The 20,447-nt window shown below is 44.4% G+C and overlaps 1 protein-coding gene across 1 annotated transcript in view; it reads right to left on the bottom strand.

The window, feature by feature from the left end:
* Nucleotides 1-20,447, bottom strand: part of ANKDD1B (ankyrin repeat and death domain containing 1B) — a 54,087-nt gene that overhangs the window by 11,376 nt on the left and 22,264 nt on the right. Inside the window, 5 exon segments of the mRNA XM_060146318.1 lie at nucleotides 1,198-1,296; nucleotides 3,778-3,876; nucleotides 9,388-9,486; nucleotides 14,766-14,798; nucleotides 14,800-14,865. Coding sequence (XP_060002301.1) covers nucleotides 1,198-1,296; nucleotides 3,778-3,876; nucleotides 9,388-9,486; nucleotides 14,766-14,798; nucleotides 14,800-14,865 — 396 coding nt within the window.

The following is a 20,447-nucleotide window of genomic DNA, read 5'->3' as shown; positions in this document are numbered from 1 at the left end:
CCCGTGAGCCACAGTTACTGAGCCTGCGCGTCTGGAGCCTGTGCTCTGCAACAAGAGAGGCCGCGATGGTGAGAGGCCTGCGCACCACGTTGAGGAGTGGCCCCCGCTTGCCGCAACTGGAGAAAGCCCTCGCACACAAACGAAGAGCCAACACAGCCATAAATAAATAAATAAAATAAAATTTTAAAAAAAGGCAAAATTCCTTTAAAATAAAAAAAAAAAAAAATAATAATAATAAGAGAGATTTTCTTCCCCCAAACTTTTGGGATAGTAAAAGACCAGGGAGGAGGACGGTCTCTGGGGAAGGAAGGGACAGAAGGGGAGTTAAGTCCCAGTTCAGCTCAGGGCACCAGGGACCTCACAGGCTGGAGTTGGAGCAGACTGCAGAGATCTGAGTCAGTGCTCTGGTTTCACAGGTGAGGAAACCGAGGATGACACAGTGGGTTAGGACACGCCTGCCCACCGCACGTGGCTGCTCCCTCACCTGGGAAGGGGCAGCCAGGAAGGAGGGAGGAGTCCAGACGCTCATCTGTCCTCAGGACTCTGGCAAGGGCCCTCTCCCGAGAGTTTTCCTTCCCACTCCTGACCTCTGGAAGAGGGTAGCCCTTCCCAGAGCAGGTCCTGGCTCAGACAGCACCCACCCCCATCCTTTTAATTCTTCCACCTCAGCATTTCCATTTCCTGCCAGTGATGGATGCCTTTTATGCAGCATTTGATTCTCCTCCAGTGGTCTGAATTCATGGTGATTTTTTAAAAAAATTCCAGGAGGTCTCTTTTGCCTTTGGGCAAAAAGAAGATACATTTACTGTCTACAATATAGAAACAAAGCTTCCTGTCTTGTGGAGAAGGGCTCCCTGCCAATTACAACATTTCACACTGGGGGAGTAGCTTTTGATTTAAATTGCCACCGGCAATTTACCTCTGGGCTACTGTTTATCTATCAGAAGTCCTGGGCCTGTTAAATGTGAACAGTTTAATAACGCATTGGCTGAATCCCAGTTGTGCATTTGAAAAAGACAAAATGTGTGTGTGAAAGTGGGAGTGGGGGTTTACAAAGGCAAAAGGATAAAAACATGAATGTGCATACTCTTCCCAGGAATCTTTAGAGCACCTTGAACTTGATCAAAACTACCCCTAAACACATGCTGAGTTGAAACAAGAAAATAGACTCTCTAGGTTCTTATCTGCCTGGCTTACCTGATTTAAGATGTCAATATCATGCTGTGCACTTAATAAGCTGTTTACCACTGTGATATTGTTGTTGATAACAGCTAAATGAAGAGGGGACTCCTTAGGCTGCAGAAAGAAATGACATTTCAAATTCAAAAGATTCTGGCTTCATCAATCAGATCAAAAAGCGACTCATTTCATCAGACATTTCCTGATAATCTCCTGAATACTGGTACTGCCCAGCATGGTTGCAGGCCCTTAGTAAGTCTTCAGCAGTCACTTCCACGCCAAGGCTGTACAGAAATCCCGCTCACCAGCAACCCACTTTCCCACTTCATTCATTCTAGAACTTGACACTGAGCACCTATTATGGGCCAGGCTCTTTTCAGGATGTTAGGGGTTCAGTGGTGAACATGGCCCATCCTCAGGAATCTTTCATCTAGTAGGGAAAGCAGATATTGATGTTTTTTTTTTTAAGTCACAAAATAAATGTACAGTTACACATTGTGATAAGTGCCTTGAAGGAAAAGTGCACAGCGGTAAGAGAGCACATGTGGGTGTGGGCCAAGGGCCAAACTTTCTGGAAGTCAGAAGAGGCTTCCCTGAAGAATTGACATTTGAGCTCAAATATGAAGCTAAGAAAATATTAAATAGCTTAACTGCAGGACTTCCCAGAGGCTTCAAAGAGCTAAAGTGCAGTGGGAACAGCCACAAGGAAGCAACAGCATTCCCCTTCAGCATTCTCCGAGTTGCTTTGATCTTGGGTTCTTTCTGCCTAGAGCATGTTGTGGGACTAATGCCCCACTCACCCAGGGGCACCGTCAGTGCTCAGCCCTCCCACCTATGTAGAGCCCAGCCATCCCCTTTCCTCCTCCTTTGTGGCTAAGCCGCCTGTCTTCCAGCCATGCGCTCAGCCACCTCTACTACGGGCTTCTTACCAGCCCTGTCAGGCTCAGTGCCCACCTCCAGGGTCACACACACAACCTCCTGCTGCCTTTGCTCCCACCCAGCTGCCACTGGCCCAGGAGGCTCGAGAGAAAACACATCTCTGGGGGTAGAAAAGGCAGATGCAAGGAGGAAAAAAGGCGAGGAGAACACAGGTAAGGTGTGAGAGAGTGAGGTGAGGGGCATTTAGTGGGTAGGAGAGGGGCAGGGGTACAGGTGTGAGAGAGCAGGGGCAGAAGATGCAGTGAGACTGTGTGGACAACAGTAGTTGAGCTGAGAGGCAAAATGTGTGGAAAGAGGGAACACAGATGCGGCAAGGTGGGTGGTGACGACAGGGTGCAGTGCTGCTCAAGCGGAGCAGATGATATTAATCAGCATCATTTATGCACATACAACACACTCTCCTAATGGTGCCTACTACTCACTCACTTCCCCTACAGTTCATACTCTGAAACACCGGGCTAACAGCTTTTCATTCACAACCACCCTAGCAGTTAGGGCTTCTCTTCCCCACTCTATATATGAGGCACAGAGGTGAAATCACTTCCTCGAGGCATCGGAGCTAGGAAGGAGCAGAGACAGGATTTGAACCCAGATCTTCCTGACTCCAGCAGCAGCACCAGGCTCCTTCCCAGGAAACAGGGGTAGATGGATGGAAGAGAGATGTAGTGAGTTAGCAAGGGATTCACCAGCACACAGAGGAGAAGGAAAGCAGGGGCAGGTGGAATGCTACGTCTGCGTATGTCAGACTGTCCAAGGGTGAGCAAGGGAAGTGGGAGACAGATGGGGCAGAGGGGCAGCAGGAGGGGAAAGCTTTCTGTGCAGACCTCTTCTGCTCAGGGAGGACCTTCTTTCTAGGGGCGCTAAGGATGAAAAAAGAGAACGTATCCCTCGTCCCAGGGACGTAAGCAGTGCCCTTCCTGCTGGGACCATTGGCCTTGCTGGTGCCCAATTCCTCCTGAGAAACAGGAAGCATCCTTAGATGGACCAGGCAAGGTCAGAACCAGTTCCCCTAATGCCATTCTCCAAAAACTACCAGTCATGGGTTAAATCATGTCCCTCCTCTCCAGTTAATACAATAAATAGTAATGGCTAAGCAATATTAGAGAAAAGAATATTCTCACAGGAGAAATGAAAGTAGAGTGAAAAACAGGGGAATGTTTCCCCATCTAATTCCAGCGCAGAGGGCCTTTGTTAATTCTACCAAAGCCAATTCGAACTTCAGAAAACCTAAATCAATACAAATGACTGACTTTTAAAAGAAAAACAAGATCGGTCAGTGAAGGGGGAAAAATAATCATTCTCCTTCCTATTAACAGCAGTTTCATTATTTTCCCAGACTGATAAATTTAATACAAGACTGGCATCTCTAGATACATAAAAAAAATTAACTGCAGCAAATGTAAATATTTAAAACACAAAGATTTCATTTTGTTCAGGAACTTCAATGACTTTCTAAAATTCATCCCTTGGATTGTATTTCTTAAGATTAAGACTCCGTCTCCAGAAGAAGCCAGTCGGCCCTCCCAGAAAGAATTCCTCCTTTGTGATCACTTGTCTCCCCGCTCCAGCCCTCCATGCATCTGCAAGGAGCATCTCCCAGCACAGCCAGCCTCACAGAGCTGGGATCAAAGCCCATGTTATCATAATAGACTGACTCACTTCCACCTTCTGGTGCAGATCAACATTCTCACTGAAAAGAAAGCTGACAAAGGATGCGTGGCTGTTCCGGGTTGCTATCTGCAAAGCACTGATATCGAGCTGCAGGAGACAGGTGGAGAGAGAAGGCACGGAGGGAATCCCATTAGAATCTAGCATGGTTTCTGGTGTTCATTCCATGGTAATCAATTAATACAATAAAATAGTATGCCTAGTTAAAAAAGAAAATTCAACGTGTTTCTGATCATTTGGGGGCGGGGGGGGGGCTTTTGGTTGCTTCCAGGTATCTCCCATTTAAAAGAGACAAGAATCCTAGACAACACGTGCCTCAGGCAAATATGAGCTAAAATCCTTCCCTTCTCCAGGAAGTACGAAGTGGACTAGGGCCAAGCCTTCTCTCTATACAGCCTGCAAACCCCCTCCTTGAGCCAAAAGGGCCGAACTTGGTATTGGCCCCAGAAGTGCATCCACCCTCTCCCGCCCTGACCATTTACTAGCAGCTCTCCCCTTTACAGGTACCACCTCAGAACTCAGCATGATTGCTGCCTATGTGCAGGTTCCCTCACAGCCCTTTCACTCAACTTCTTTAGCATCTCTCCTTCACTTAGTGCCCATGCTAGAGGGCAAACTACTTAGGTCAGGGCCTCCTCCAAAAGGCCTTGCAATAAGACAAGGTCAGTGGATAGTTATTGACTGATTACAGTTGGTCCCCCAAATTCACGGGTTCTGCAACTGCAAATTCAACCAACTATGCATCAAAAATATTCAAAAAAAAAAACATTCCAGAAAGTTCCAAAAAGCAAAACTTGAATTCGCTCATGTGCTGGCAACTATTTACATAACATTTACATTCTATTTACAATTATTTACATAGAATTTACATTGTATTCGGTATTATAAGTAACCTAGAGATATGTAAAGTACATGGGAGGGGACTTCCCTGGTAGCTCAGCGGTTAAGAATCCGCCTGCCAGTGCAGAGGCACGGGTTCGAGCCCTGGTCCGGGAAGATCCCACATGCCGCGGAGCAACTAAGCTCGTGCACCACAACTACTGAGCCTGAGCTCTAGAGCCTGAAAGCCACAACTACTGAGCCCGTGAGCCACAACTACTGAAGCCCGCACACCTAGAGCCCATGCTCCACAACAAGAGAAGCCACCGCAATGAGAGGCCTGCGAACCACAACAAAGAGTAGCGCCCGCTCGCCGCAACTAGAGATAGCCCACGCCCAGCAATGAAGCCAAAAATAATAAGTAAAAAAATTTTAAAAATAAAGTACATGGGAGGCTGTGCATAGCTTACATGCCAATACTATGCATTTTATTTAAGGGACTTGAGCATCCTCGGATTTTGGTATCCCAGGGAGGGGATGTCCTGTAATTGCAGGATTGCTGCAAAGTATTTTCAGGTCCTCAGAGTAAGGAGGCTGTATGCAGTTTAGTATGTTTTCCTAAAATGGCTGCATAAGTATGTCCCATCCAATCTGCTCTTCTGCAATGTGACCCTGCCACTCCCCACCGAGGAGTGGGGTTTATTTCTTCACCCCCTTGAATCTGGATAGACCCTGTCACTGCTTTGGCCAACAGAATATGGCAGAGGTGACAGTGTGCTCGTTCCAGGTGTGACCCTTAACTGGCCTGGCAGCTGCTGCTCCCTACATCATGGAAGCCAGCTGCCATGCTATGAGAAGGCAATGCAGATGCTGCACGTTGGTGCTCTTGTCAAGAGGCCCAGCTGATAGCCAACCTCAACTGCCAGGCATGTGAGTGAGCCACTGTGGACATCCTCCTCAGGTAAGTCTGCAAACGACTGAAGCCCTGGCCGAAACTGACTTCAACCACATACCCGACCCAATGTAAGAATCTCCCAGCTGAGCTCAGTCAACCCTCAGAGCCAGGAAAGATAACAGTGCATTGTTCTAAGCCACTGTGCTCTGGGTTGGTTTGTTATGAAGTAATAGATAAGTGGTATAAATACTCACAGGAATGATACACGCTCTGACCAACTGGAGTCTAGCTTGAGCTGATACTAAATGCCTATATGACCTTGAATAAATGTCCTCTCAAGGATGGGCCTCTATGTCTTCCTCTGTAAAAATGACATAACCACCTATATTATTAGTTTTCTATTGCTGCTAATAACAAATTACCACAAACTTAGTGCCTTAAACAATACAAATGTATTATCTTACAGCTCTGGAGGTCAGAAGTCTGAAATGAGTCTCACTGGGTGAAAATAAAGGCCTTTCTGGAGGCTTTCAGGAGAATCCATTTCTTTACCTTTTTCAGTTTGTAGAAACCACCCACATTCCTTGGCTTGCAGCCCCCTTCCTCCACCTTCAAAGTCAGCAGTGGTGTGCTGAGTCCTTCTCACGTTGCATCCCTCTGACCTCCCTGCTGGCCTCCTCCTTCCTTTTTAAAGGACCCTGGTGATTACATTAGGCTCACCTGGATAATCTCATTGTAAGGTCAGATGATGAGCAACCTTACTTCCATCTGCAAAGCAACCTTAATTCCCCTTTGTCATGTAACCTCACATACTCACAGGTTCCAAGGGTCATAATGTGGACATCTTTGGGGGCCGTTATTCTGCCTACCACACCACCCTACCTCTTTCTCTCAAACCAAAGCAACACTTGGAAAATAAATGAGCTAGTAAATGTGTACAATAATCACAAGTATCATCTTATTCATTCCACAAAAATTTACTGAGCACTTATTACGTGTCAGTCCCCATGTTAGACCGCGGGGGCTATGACTAAACCGACAAGATCTCTGACGTTACGTTCAGTAGGGGTGGACAATCAGTTGATTGGTAGATCAGTAGATTTAGAACCCATTTAGTAGATTCTAGACATTAGTAGAAGAATAACATCAGCTAGTGACAATGAGAATGCTACAATGAGAAGTAAAACAGCATGAATGGATGGTTTCTTTCCAGTGAGTGATCAAGAAAAGCTTCTTGGATAGGGTGACGTTTAGACTGAGACCAGAATGGTAGGAAGTGTCCCCCCAATGGAAAGATCTGATGCAGAAACAGGCTTGTGAAGAGCCCAAAGCCAGTAACCCTATGGTGGGAAGAGCTATAGGAGTCTGTGGCATTTTATCCATGAGGCACAACAGGCCAACAGACTTTTTAAGAGCTAAAGAAATATTTGAAATCTTAAAAAAAAAAGGTTGGGATTCCCTGCTGGCGCAGTGGGTAAGAACCCACCTGCCAATGCAGGGGACACGGGTTCGAGCCCTGGTCTGGGAAGATTCCACATGCCAGGGAGGAACTAAGCCCATGCGCCACTACTACCGAGCCTGCTGCGCTCAAGATTCCGTGAGCCACAACTACTGAGCCCGTGCACCACAACTAATGAAGCCCACGCGCCTAGAGCCTGTGCTCCGCAACAAGAGAAGCCACCGCAATGAGAAGCCCGTGCACCACAATGAAGAGCAGCCCCGGCTCGTGGCAACTAGAGAAAGCCCGCGCGCAGCAACGAAGACCCAATGCGGCCAAAAATAAATAAATAAAATAAAATAATTTTTTTTAAAAGTCATGCCATTCTTTATTAAAAAAAAAAAGTTGGTCCCAAGATACCAAAAGAAAAGCACAAAACTGAAGTGAATATTTAATTGACATGTTCATACTTCGTTGATTGCTAAATGTAATCTTCATAAGGTATTCATCACACTGTAAACAATTTGTAGGTTAAATTTTTTCACCTCCCTCGAATTCTCAGGTCTGCCCAGAGTTCTAAGAAATCAGAGTCAATCATAAATTAAGGTAGTTTATCGTATCCAAATGATTATAAATGCACAAATAAAAAAGCCTTTAAAAAATAATTTACAGCAAAAGAAAAGAGATATTTAATGTGGAATGCGGGGGCATTTAAAGTTATTTGATAAGATGTGAGGATAGGGCCTCCAGAAATATGGAATTCTTAGGGTCTACAGAAAGTCTTCACTTGACCCAGGGTAGCTAGGCAGCCTCTCCACCCAGCCCCAACGGAGGCGGTCTCCATAGGCAGCTAAATCCACAATCTCTCCCCACTACCCTCCTCAGAAATGACTCCACCTTTACCCCCTCCCCTTAGCTGGGTGGGTGCAAAGCAAGCTCCTGGAGAACAAGACTAACTAATGTCAGCGGGTGAAGCATTTCCAAGATCAAACACAGTAATCGCCTACAGATGTGAAAGCAAAATGAGCCGCTCACAACCCTGGTGTGTATCCTTGCTTCTGGCTTCCTGCTTCCTGCTGCTTGTTTCCCCTGGGGCCTTTACTGGACTGGGCGGAGACAGGTGTGGACAGCAGCGGGGTGGGGGGTGGGGTGGGGGGCTGAGGCTATTGATCCAGGAAGTGTGCTAATGAACTCCAGGGAAAACCCAAGATAATGTAAAAGATGTAAAACTGACTTAGGACAATTTCCAGGCTGTCTGGATGAGGCCAAGGCCATGAGGATATGGACAACGTGGAGCCTACAGTCCTGGCAGGGTGGGGAGAATGCGAGCATGTGAAAGCCATTACAAAGCAAAACCTTCAGAGCGCCAAATAATTAAGTACAGAAGGGAGGGAGGCACAGAGCAGCGAGGCGAGCCAAAAGGAGTGATTCCAGGAGGATCTTGCTAATAAGGGAGGCCTTTCCAGGGAGGCTGCAGACTGGGGGCAGAGGGGCACCTGGGCATGACAGAAAAACAGCACTGCTCTCCATATTCTGAATGTTTCCTGGGCCCCGTGAATTCTTAACTCTGGGCTCATGTATCGCATAAAAAACCTTGCAACGTCAGTGGGAATCACCTCACCCTACATATTCCACTCTCTCTTGCAATCTTGTCTATGTATATATAATTTTATATAGTGAGGGACTTCCCTGGCAGTCCAGTGGTTAGGGCTCGGTGCTTTCACTGCCATGGGCCTCGGTTCCATCCCTGGTCAGGGAGCTAAGATCCCACAAGCTGCTCAGTGCGGCCAAAAAAAATTTTAAATAAAAAAATTTAAAAATAAATGAAGATCAGTGTCAAAGGATCTCAGCACCAAAGTATTTTGTATTTTGTACCTAGAAGAAGGCATCATCCTGTCTTCTTCAGGCTCCAGAAGACCACTTCGCTTTTTACACAATTTTCTTTTTCAGCATCTACTGTGTATAAGCCAGGTACTACTTGTTTCTAGGAAGAAAACAAAGTAGAATAAAAGTGTCTGAGAAGCAACAACTATTGCTACTTTTGCCCTATTTTCAATTATTCTCCAAATAAATTATTCCCCAAATAAATAGGAAGAATGGTATTGTTTTTGAGGAAATATTAATAGGGGAATGTCAGAGTTAAGACATTAATTCTTGCCCCAAAGTAAGCAAATTATTAATACAATCGGCCCTCCAAATCCCCCTGCCTCCCACAGTTGGATGGATAACCACGGATAAGGACTGTATTATACCATTTTACATAAGGAACTGGAGCATCCATAGATTTTGGTACCCCTAGGCAGGTCTTAGAACCAGTCCCCCACGGATACGAGGGACAATTGTATTAATTCTACAAAAGCCCAGTGAATGGGTCAGTGCAGGACCAGATTACCCAAAGAACATTCTGAGTCCCCCTCCCTGTGTGAGTAAGTAGACATGGAGCACATACTTCACTTGGAATGTTGATATCACTTCCTGATGCCAGTAGCACTTTGCTGCATTCTTCATGACCTCCTTCAACAGCTAAGAAGAATAGTGTTTTGCCATTCTAACAAACGGAAAAAAAGTTAAAATGAATTGCCCCTTGGCATGGAATGAAATTACTTGAGAAACAGCATGCTTTCTCTATCTCTTGTGCATTACTCTTAATAGACAGCATTTATTGAGCATCTATGTGCCAACTTATACTGACAAGACTATATGCTTTGGCACAGTTTAACTGCACAATGACTCTGAGGTCAGGGTTATTATCCCCACTTTACACATAAGGAAACTAAGCCTCAGTTGAAAAGTGGCAAAGCTAGGATGCAAGTCTAGCTCTTTGGCTCCAAAGGCTGCATTCTTAACTACTCTGTTATGCTGCCTCCTTTCTCACCTTCCCTCCATCATTCATACTCTCGATCTTTATTAATCTAACAAACAGTTATTAGACACCTGTTGTTTGTCAGACAGTAGTAGGCACTGGGATTGGGAAGACAACTAGAATCCAGACCCTGTCTACAAGAAGGTAACAGCTTGTTAAGAAAGATAATCATGGAAATGAGGAACTAAAATGCAGTATGAAATACAAAAATAGAAACACATTTGTACCAAGTACAGTTTTAACCTTTAAAACTGATTTAAAATATTGCATGTCATTTAAAAAAAATGTAATACCCTACCTTAGTAATTAAGGTTCCTGAAACTCATTATGATAAACACTAGTAGGACAAAGTGAGTTTAGTTTAGGCCACAACATAGAAAAGAAGGAACTGGTCTCACACAATAGCTACTTGGATACTTCCCCCTCCTCATGCAGATTCTTTCCTAAAAATATTGGGAAGAAATGCAGAATTCCTTCCCCGTGTCCTAACCATTCTCCACCTTGGACATTATTCTGCCTAACAGCTATGATAAGTTCAGACAATTTTACTTGTAGCTAATTAGGTACAAACAATCATGTTAACAGGGACAAAAGAGCATGGAACCAATGTTCCTATCCCACCGAGATGGAAAAACTGTATCTCAGCAGCTTCCCCTGAGAGCCTGGGACAGCCATCTGTTAGAGAGGAATTTCTTTTCATAATCTGCCTTCTCCTTTTCCAGGAAAAGAGATGCCAAAAGGCAAACCCCAGTGGAAAAATATTTGCAAAAATTGTGAAGGAAAGAGTTCATGTCTTTAATATATCAAGAGCCTAATAAACATTTATATCTTTGACCCAGCTATCCTACCTCTAAGAATACACCCAAAGGAAATAATGAGGAATACAGACTAAAGTTTGTATACAAAGAGGTTCATGACAGCATTACTTTAATAGTAAAGAAAAACTGAACAAAACCTAAATGTCAGGGGCTTCCCTTCCCAGGGGCACAGTGGTTGAAAGTCTGCCTGCCGATGCAGGGGACACGGGTTCGAGCCCTGGTCTGGGAAGACTCCACATGCCGCGGAGCAACTGGGCCCGTGAGCCACAACTACTGAGCCTGCACGTCTGGAGCCTGTGCTCCGCAACGAGAGGCCGAGGTAGTGAGAGGCCCACGCACTGCGATGAAGAGTGGCCCCTGCTTGCTGCAACTAGAGAAAGCCCTCGCACAGAAACGAAGACCCAACACAACCAAAAATAAATAAATAAATAAATAAATTTATTAAAAAAAAAAAAAAGATAAAAAAACACCTAAATGTCCAAGAGCTAAAGAACAGTTAAATGAATTTTGGGCAGGCACTAAAAATATACATGCATAGGAGCACAAAGAAAACTGGAAGGAAAATACATCAGATATTTACAAGATAATCCTTTCAGTGTAGAGAAAAATATGAAACTTGCTATTTATGTTTATCTCAATCTTTAAAATTTATATTTCTGGCATATGTTTTATAATATATTAATTTAATTATAAATGTGCATGTGATTAGGTGCATGCTCAAACTTTCTTTACTGGTTATGAGTTTGCTACCCAGTATGTTTGGAGACCACTGCTCTAGAGCCTAGTCCCATGAGCCTAGTCCAACTGGTCCAGCAACAGCCTATGTCAGGAAACAGAGGCAGCCCAAGACTGTATGTACATTATGGGCTTCATCCAAAAGGCTAATATTATCACTAGATACTTCACTTTGTGCAAATAAAACCCATCACAATCTACAATTACAGTTCGTTGGACTTTATGACTTTTCCTCAATGTGCCCCAACGCGAAAATAACTAAAAGGTAGATGAAATCCAAGTGCACACATTCCAGTGGTAAAGTATTAAAGCAAAACAGGGCAAGCACAACTAAGACTTTAAATTAAATCCTATGACTATAGGACTGGATCTCTATATTGACTTGTGAAGGCCAATCATGGCTAAGATTTATCCTAGGTGAATCATGTTCTTTTTGAGTTTCTCACATTCATTAACTCTTATCCAAGAAGACCAAATTCCTAGGATCTTCTTTAAGTTAAACTAGTTCAACCTGATCATCACTATGTCAGATGGTCACACACATAAAAATAAACAAATCAAGGCTCTACTTTTGTCCATGATCCTCAGCTGAAAGCCTGGCTTACATTCTCCTAGGAACTGGAAAAGAGAAAAAGGAGGATAATAACAATATGTACCACTGATACTGATGATAACCAAGATCCCACTTACTGCACCCAGATAACACCGGTGATGACACCGGATACCACTTGTTGCACACTTAGCATGTGCCAGGCACCATTCCTTGAACTAAGTGTGTGACACAGCCTTTCATTCGAAACCTCACTAAGGCCTTATGAGGCTATTTGATAGATGAGGAAGCTAAGGCTGAGAGGGGCCAAGTAACGTGCCCAAAATCATCTAGCTGGGGTGATGGAGCCAGGATCAGACCCAGGCAGTCAGAGCTCTGCTTTTAATCCCAGTCCAGGGATGCATGTGACCAGGCTGATTATGCTTCTCTGGTCCAAGGGGAATACTGACTTTTCCCAGGCATCACACACGTCCACTTTCACAGCCTTCAGTTTTCATTTTATTGCCCACAGTTGCTATTTTTATGACCATACACCACCAACTCTAAGTCACATCCTGTTTCTCATGTTAACATATCTGCGATCAGGATGCACCTCACAATCTCAGTCAACCGGGCAGCAGACATGATATAGCTGTCATGGCTTGTGATTTGCATTAAATCAGAATGGGTGTCAGTGGCTTAGAAGAAAATCTCAGAATCTATAGCAGGGCACCTTTTGAAGAAACACTGCATCACAAACGTCTTTGAAGGCACAAAAGACAGTATTTTGTCTGGAAAAGCAAGGACATCAAGACTCTGAGTGAGAAAGTGATTTAGAAGAATTCGACTCAATGTATGAAGTATAGGAATACTTAACCAAGTTCCCTTGCTTATTTCATCCTTTGTATGTATATGATTTTTAAAAATCTAAGATAAAAGTCTAAAAACTCAATAATATAAAATATTCTAAATGACAAGAGAGTTTTTTTGTGTCACAGTTTAATTGGCAGCATTATTTTTTCTTAGTGTTACATGAAATAATGACGTGCCTTACAATCAATGGTGTCTTAAAGTAAATGATTATATTACTTCTTAAAGTAGCTCTCAGGAGAGCTGCCAAGTTAGAATTCGTCAGAATATTAAACTATGAAGTCCAAGAGGACTCCACTCACGTGAGTCTCCAAACAGCCAGCCTCAAAGGCATTGAGCCAGAGGTTAAAAAGTGACCACCCAGAGCAGATGACTCACAAGGGGTTTACAAGAACCCCAGGCCCGGTTTCCAACTCCCTGCCGCCCTCCACCTGAATATACCCCCTCCCCACTCCGGTGTCTCAGAGTGAACCTCCGAAATCTTACTACTCACCATGCATCACCCCCTCCTCCCCTGTACCCCACAGCTCAGGGATGGGCACCCCACCCTCCTGGAAGTCCAAGCCAGACAGCTAGGGGCCAGAAAGTCTGCCCTCTCCGTACCCCCTGGTCACAAATCCTGTGGCCTCTGTCTCCTCCTACCACCTCGTCCTGCTTGCTGCCAGTGAGAGCCTCGGTGAGAGGCTTTCTGTAGCTCTTGCTTCAGCCACTTCTGCAGTCACCTGACTGGGACTCCCCACCTCCTGCCTCTCCAGGCACCAATACCCCCTTCAAACCACGGTGACAGTTACCCACCTACACCCAGGATGGATCCCATCCCTTGTTTTCTGCTTAAAACCTTCCAAGGTCTCTGCTGCCAATAGGTCAGAATCACCCCTCCTCCTCGTGAGCACAGCCTTTCATGGTCTCTCTGCCTTGGCCCACTTGGCATCCACCTTTCCCAGCCCACCCATCCTCAATTTCTGCCACCCTGAACTTGTCATTCCCAGGACACACCATGCTCTTTCATGCCTTGGTTCCTTTACAAACGGGCTCTTCCCTCTGTCTGAAATACTCTACCCTTGTGCCCTCCTCCAGTCTCCTCGTACCACTGTCCATTCAAATGCTCAGACCCACATAACATACCACCTCCTCTGTGAAGCCTGTGATATTTCTGAAACAGATTTTCCTTTGTGCTCCCACAGCACACTGTATATACATCTATTACCGCATTTAGCCCGATATATTATTTTTTGTATGCTCTTCTTGCCCTGTAGGCTTCTAGAATAAGAAAACATACTCTACCTAGCATAGAGCACATATTTTTTTTTTTTTTTTTTTTTTGGTGAATAAGTGAATGGTTTAACAAATGAACCTCCATGAGTTACTTTAGCCTGTTAAAGCTGTGGATAGAGTCGTGGCCATGTTTTCCACAGTTTTAAGTGAAATTCATACTTTCAAAGTGTTAAATGAAAATAAATAGCTGCTTGAACGAGAAGGGAAAAAATCCATCCATGTTCCTTGCTCTACCTTTGCTGCTAATTTGCTAGCAAAAGTGGGACAATAAAAGTAATTCTATATAACCTTGAGAAGGCAAACTGGTGAAAGATTTCTGGGAGGTAGTTTTAAAATGTGCAGAACTCTTTGACCCACAATTCCACATCTAGGAATTTCTCCTAAGGAAAGTATCAAAGATATGCACACAGACATGGATGCCCTCCCAGTGTTTCCCTCCCTGGTCAGGTGGGGCTGAGCCTCCCACAGACCTCAGTGGAAGAAAAGAGCAACTGGAGTTGACAGTAGAAAATTCCATGTAGTCCACTGATTTCACAGACATTTATGGAGCAAAACTGGCAATCTGGACGGTCCACTGAAAAAGTGGGTTGATTTCACCTGGATATTCGATGATTCTCTCTGACTGTAGTAACAACTGAACAACTCTACTGCTCACCAAAATGCCATCACCAAATCTACACCTCAACTGTCACTCCCCTTTCTCTGGTACTCAGCAAAGAAATAAAAGTCCATTTCACCTTGTCCTTTTCTGAAGTATGCAGATTAAGGAAGATTAAGTTTTTCTATCATTTCAATGTGGCCCCGCTCTGCTGCCAAAAGAAATGGTTTTCTTCCTTTCTGAAAGTCAATCATAAACTTCAGTGTTCATTATACACTTACTGAGCCGGCAAGGCAACCAACAAAGTGGGCAGCAGCTTGAGGGGAGGGGATGGCGAGGAGGCCAACGTGGTGATTCTGGTCACAGCATTCTGGGGCCTTCCTAGGGGAGGGTGAAAACAATCCCTCTCACTTCAAACCAGATCCATTTCTGAGTTGTTGCCCCAAACCGTGGGAACTCCGCATCAGCACAGAATCATTTTTATGGGGGTAGCGAAGTACTGTTTGGAAACGGTCTTCCCAAGCACCTGGGGAGATGCCACCCCACAATCAGACAATGAGATTCCCTTTCAAATGTAACAATTTTACCAACTTTCTGCATTTACTGAATAGTTCTTTCACTCGACTATTTATTGAGAAGCTGATTTTGTGTCAGACCCCATCTGAGTCACCTGCGTATTGCTCAGTAAGCCTTGCCTTACTGATAAAAATGTTTGAAGCAGAAATTGTCCAGGGTTTAATATTTACGTGACTCATTCAGACATGACGTGTGTCAACTGCTTCTCTTTAGGCTCTCCTTGCTTGCTCATACATTTACCTCTAACGTTCACCAAGAATCAATGGGAAAACTCTTGAGAATAGGTCAATATGAAATGGGATGGAGAAATTAGGAATTATCCAGAGAATATAGCTTAAGAGGGATGTTTAGGTGTGATTTGTTGGGGAGGAAGGTTCAAGTGCAGAATCTTCTGATTATGGCAATTTCTCCAACTTTTCACATTGCAAAGGGAGACTGCATTTTCAACAGCCAAAATGTCATCGAGAACAATGAAATACCCATAAAAAACTCAATTTTCTAACCTGAGATATTTAAAAGCAGGAAAAGAAGGTGGGGTGGCAAAATAGCACAAGTATTTTCTTCGACTAAAGAAAACATTCACAGATTGGCTTGATATGTTATTAACTAAAAGCTTAGCAGGATGTTTGAAATGTGAAAAGCAAGATACAAGACTCTTTATCAGAAGGTTCCTGAATCTAGACTGTTATCTGATCTCCTGCTAATGCAAGATAATAAAAAGATAATGGAGTCTGTCATACAGAGTGAAGCGAGTCAGAAAGAGAAAGACAAATACCGTATGCTAACACATATATATGGAATTTAAGAAAAAAAATGTCATGAAGAACCTAGGGGTAAGACAGGAATAAAGACACAGACCTACTAGAGAATGGACTTGAGGATACGGGGGGGGGAGGGTAAGCTGTGACAAAGCGTGAGAGAGGCGTGGACATATATACACTACCAAACGTAAAATAGATAGCTAGTGGGAAGCAGCCGCATAGCACAGGGAGATCAGCTCGGGTGCTTTGTGACCACCTAGAGGGGTGGGATAGGGAGGGTGGGAGGGAGGGAGACGCAAGAGGGAAGAGTTATGGGGACATATGTATATGTATAACTGATTCACTTTGTTATAAAGCAGAAACTGACACACCATTGTAAAGCAATTATACTCCAATAAAGATGTAAAAAAAAAAAAGATAATGGTCACTGTTAACTTGAGATAGCAGCTCATGATTCTCGACAACTTAAAGAGAAAGGAAGGAAAAGTGCTAAAATAATCAATGGCCAAACAAAAAAGTGTGTATAGATCAGCCCTCCAGGGCTCTGCACTCATGCATGTAGGGAGGCCGGAGAAACAAACTGGCACCAGAAATTCACCTCATTTACATTCTTGAGCCAGATATGTGGTCAATTAGACCTACATCCCCAGCCCTTCAGAGTTTGAAATCCTGACTCATCATCGATGGTTCTCATCGAATCACTAAGGAAGGGCAAAGGGAAGAGACAGAAAGTGCTTGGGGCCTCCGTTTGCTGCTTGTGAGATTAGACCCCTAACTGAAGATCAAGATCTAGTCTTGAGCCATGAACAGCTCTTGGGAAATGACAGAGACAAAATTACTGTGTCTGGCTTATACAAATATCTGCTAATACTGACAACAGATAAAGGTCCATATAAACAAATCACAAAAAGGAGGATGGGAAACACTGATGATATACTAGATGAAAACATTTAGTCACACATCCGTATAAATCAGTCACTTGTTTACTGAACAATTATTAAGCACCTATGTATATGTCAGATACTGTGCTAAGCAAGAGTGGCCAAGATAAAAAATACGGCACCCCGATGTTAAGAAGCTCAGAGTCTGTTAGGGAAGACGAACACACATACGAGTGATCATAATGAAATGCAGGACCTGAGCTGGCGATCTGTGGGAGTACAGAACTCAGTGTGAGTGTGTGTTTGTGGCTGGGGAGCAGGTGACAAGAAATGGGGGGAGACAGCCTTTAAAGGTTGCTAATGCCCTGGAACGGCAGGAAAGAGCACTGGTGACCTGTTTCCTGTCCCCATCTTTTCCACTGGCGAACAGCCCCTGTGCCCCACCTTTGTGGAGCTGTTCATTATAGCTCCTGCCTCTTCCACCATCTACCCCTTGGTCAGAGTGTTTGGTTCAGGATGGTCACGTGCCAAGCCACAGGCCAATCAGAGTCACCTGTGAGCTTTCATATATAAAACCTGAGGCTGCTAGTAGTCATCTTTCCCACCATGTGGAGAGTAAACCTATCAATAATGCCAACAGAGACAGCCAAGAGTTGGGAGGAAAAAAAAGAGCTGGACCCAGCCATGCCTGAAGCCAGCCAGATACACCCTCAAACTCTTTAGTTAGGCGTTAATAAACTACCTTTAATGTTTATTCTAGATTAAACTGGATTTTTGTCACTCATAACAAAAAGAACTCTAACTAATACCTATTTAGCCGTCTGGGGACACACACTACCGGAAGTATCAGGAGTCTGTTCAACTTTAAAATGGCCTTACTCTTTTATCCTTGGTTGCTACAAAGTCTTGCATTTCTGCATGCCTATACAGAGTGACAAAGGACCCACCCACAAAGAAAGCCTAGTCTGGTAAGAAATGGGAGGTTATCAAAAACAAAACATTTTTCCTCACCAAGAAAACAGCTATTACTTTAAACTTTGTATGCCCTTTAAAAAATGTTATCATCAAGAAAAAAAGTGAAAGCCAAATTACACAAAATAAGAACATTTAAAGTAGTCTCTATCTTATAAACATATCAAAAGGTAGCATGAAGAAAGATGAGGTGACAGTAAAATGAGATACAAATCTTTTCTCCCATCTCTAGTATAAGTTATTAGGCAAAATAACAAGAATTTAAAAAATGTGGGTTTTTTTAAAAAATATAGTTTCTTATGTCTTATTTCATTTTTTAACCACCCAGCCCTTTTAAATTACACTCAAGTGGGCCTCTACCAGTGCAGCCTCGGAGAACTGAGACTGCCCTCACTTGGAAGGCAGGGAGATTTTCCAGCCTGGAGGACTATGGAGCCTGGTGTCAGGGCCTCAAGCTTCAAGCCCCACACAAACCACAACAACTTCCCAGCTCAGGAAGGGATCCTGAATCCCTTTCTTCATTAGCAAAAATAAGGAGGGTCCAGAATTCCCGTTCCTTTTTCCTTTATTAACTTAATGTGCATTTAACCTAATACGTCTTAATTCAATGCATTTAAATTGTTTGCACGTGAATAAGCCTGAGGAGTTGCAATTATTCATTAGAAATTATTTTTCATTTTTAAGTTTACTGCCAGGGTTATTTGACAAGGTACCAAGTTCAGTAAATGTTTCACAAACAGCCATTAAATGTGCACCTTAAGTCCAACCTGGCCATCCCTTCCCACAGGGATCCCAGAGAGGGTGCCCTGGAGAGCCTCTGAGGAGAGGAGGCCGGTGGAATCCAGCATGAAGCCCCCTGGTGCCTCCTGGGCATGTCTACACACCCAAGACATTTCCCTTCACCCTGCGATCAGGAGTCCACAGCAGAACCCTAGTTGAAGGGGAAAACCAGCAGGGCCTTGAATAACGTGAGATTTGAGAGAGGACGAGAACATTGCCGTGAGTAAAAAGTGCTGAAAGAGCGGTGTGTTGCATATGAAGGCATGGAACTGGTGTGAAGGGGAGCTGCTGGGTCAGTTCTCCCCAGATGGGAGTCAATAGGTTGGATGAAATCCAAGGCTGTTAGATGTGGGCCTCAGGTCCACATAGGAAACTGTCTTCTCAAATCCCTTCATGACTATTATCCCCAGTCCTCCAAAAAAAGGATGCTTCTTTGCATTTGGACCTCTAGAGACTTCATATATAGATTCCTTTAAACCAGTGGAAGTTCCCCGATGTATGCAGCTGAAACCAACCTAACGTCGTACCACCAAACTTTATAAACATTCAACAGATACATGAGAGGCCTCTGAGGCCATTCCCTTCTGTGTCCCTTCCTCTCCAAACATTTTAGTCTGAGTATTTATTTTTGATCACTAGGTGGGAGTTCACATGTAGATTCTAAATATCTAGACTGCTTCACCTATGACTTCTCCTGGCTGCTCTAATCTCTCTCCCCTGGAGAGGCCACATGATTTCTAGAGCTACGGAGTTGGGAGAAACTTCAGTATACTCCAGTGTCCTCCATCTCTCCCATCTCACCCAATCTCTTCCAGGCCTAGTTAAATCCATTTTGTTAATAAAGACCTCCTCCCTATAAGGCTTTCCTTGTTAGCTTTTGGAGTTCCCTGTAGGCTACTGAGAAGGATTACTAACACTGGGCAGGTATAAAGGCTCTCCATCACTTTCTGTGGATAAGAAACTAGGGAAGAAGGCCCGCTGTGAAGGTGGAGCAGTCTTTTCTATACAGTGCATTTCATGAGCTCCACAGTATCTTTAAGCAAATACAGATGGAAAACCCAACACTGAATTAATTGACCCTGAGCTCCTGATCCCAGTTCCTACTGGCTTTTGCCAGTATCCTTGACCTCACTCACAGATCTCAGAAGAAGGACAGACTCTGTGTTTTTATTGGATTAATCCAGGTTTCTTTAGGACTAAAATTGGACTCAGAGATTCTTCTCTCCCTAGATGACCCAGTGAACTCATTATTTGCTCATTCCTCATATGTCTCTCCACCCATCTTAATTTTAGGTCCTCTTAGCTTCACATCTACCTGGCTCTGCACAGTCCGCTACCAGGACTCTTCAGCCTTTTCCCCAACAAATAGTCAGAGTTGGAGGAAGAGGAGTGGAACAGGACAAGTCCAGAGCCTGCCGAAGAGATGATGGCCAGCAGAAGCTCCAGAAGTGGGGAAGGTTCCCCACAAACTGCTTTGGTCTTTGAGCCCCTTCAGCTTGCCTGATCCTCCCCACACACAGCCGTCTCCCGTGAAAGCATCCAGAGCCCAATGAAACGGAAGACAGTCCTGTTCTCACACAAAACAGGTCCTAAGGGACTTCCCTGGTGGCGCAGTGGTTAGGAGTCCGCCTGCCGATGCAGGGGACACGGGTTCGTGCCCCGGTCCGGGAGGATCCCACGTGCCACGGAGCAGCTGGGCCCGTGAGCCATGGCCGCTGAGCCTGCGCGTCCGGAGCCTGTGCTCCACAACCGGAGAGGCCACAACAGTGAGAGGCCCGCGTACCGCAAAAACAGGTCCTGATAAACAAAAAGGTCCTACTGTATAGCACAGGGAACTATATTCAATATCCT

This window comes from Lagenorhynchus albirostris, chromosome 3 (genome assembly GCF_949774975.1).
Source record: "Lagenorhynchus albirostris chromosome 3, mLagAlb1.1, whole genome shotgun sequence".
NCBI classification, from domain to species: domain Eukaryota; kingdom Metazoa; phylum Chordata; class Mammalia; order Artiodactyla; family Delphinidae; genus Lagenorhynchus; species Lagenorhynchus albirostris.
The sequence above is the reverse complement of the archived record's forward strand: the minus strand, read 5'-3'. Positions and strand labels throughout refer to the sequence as shown.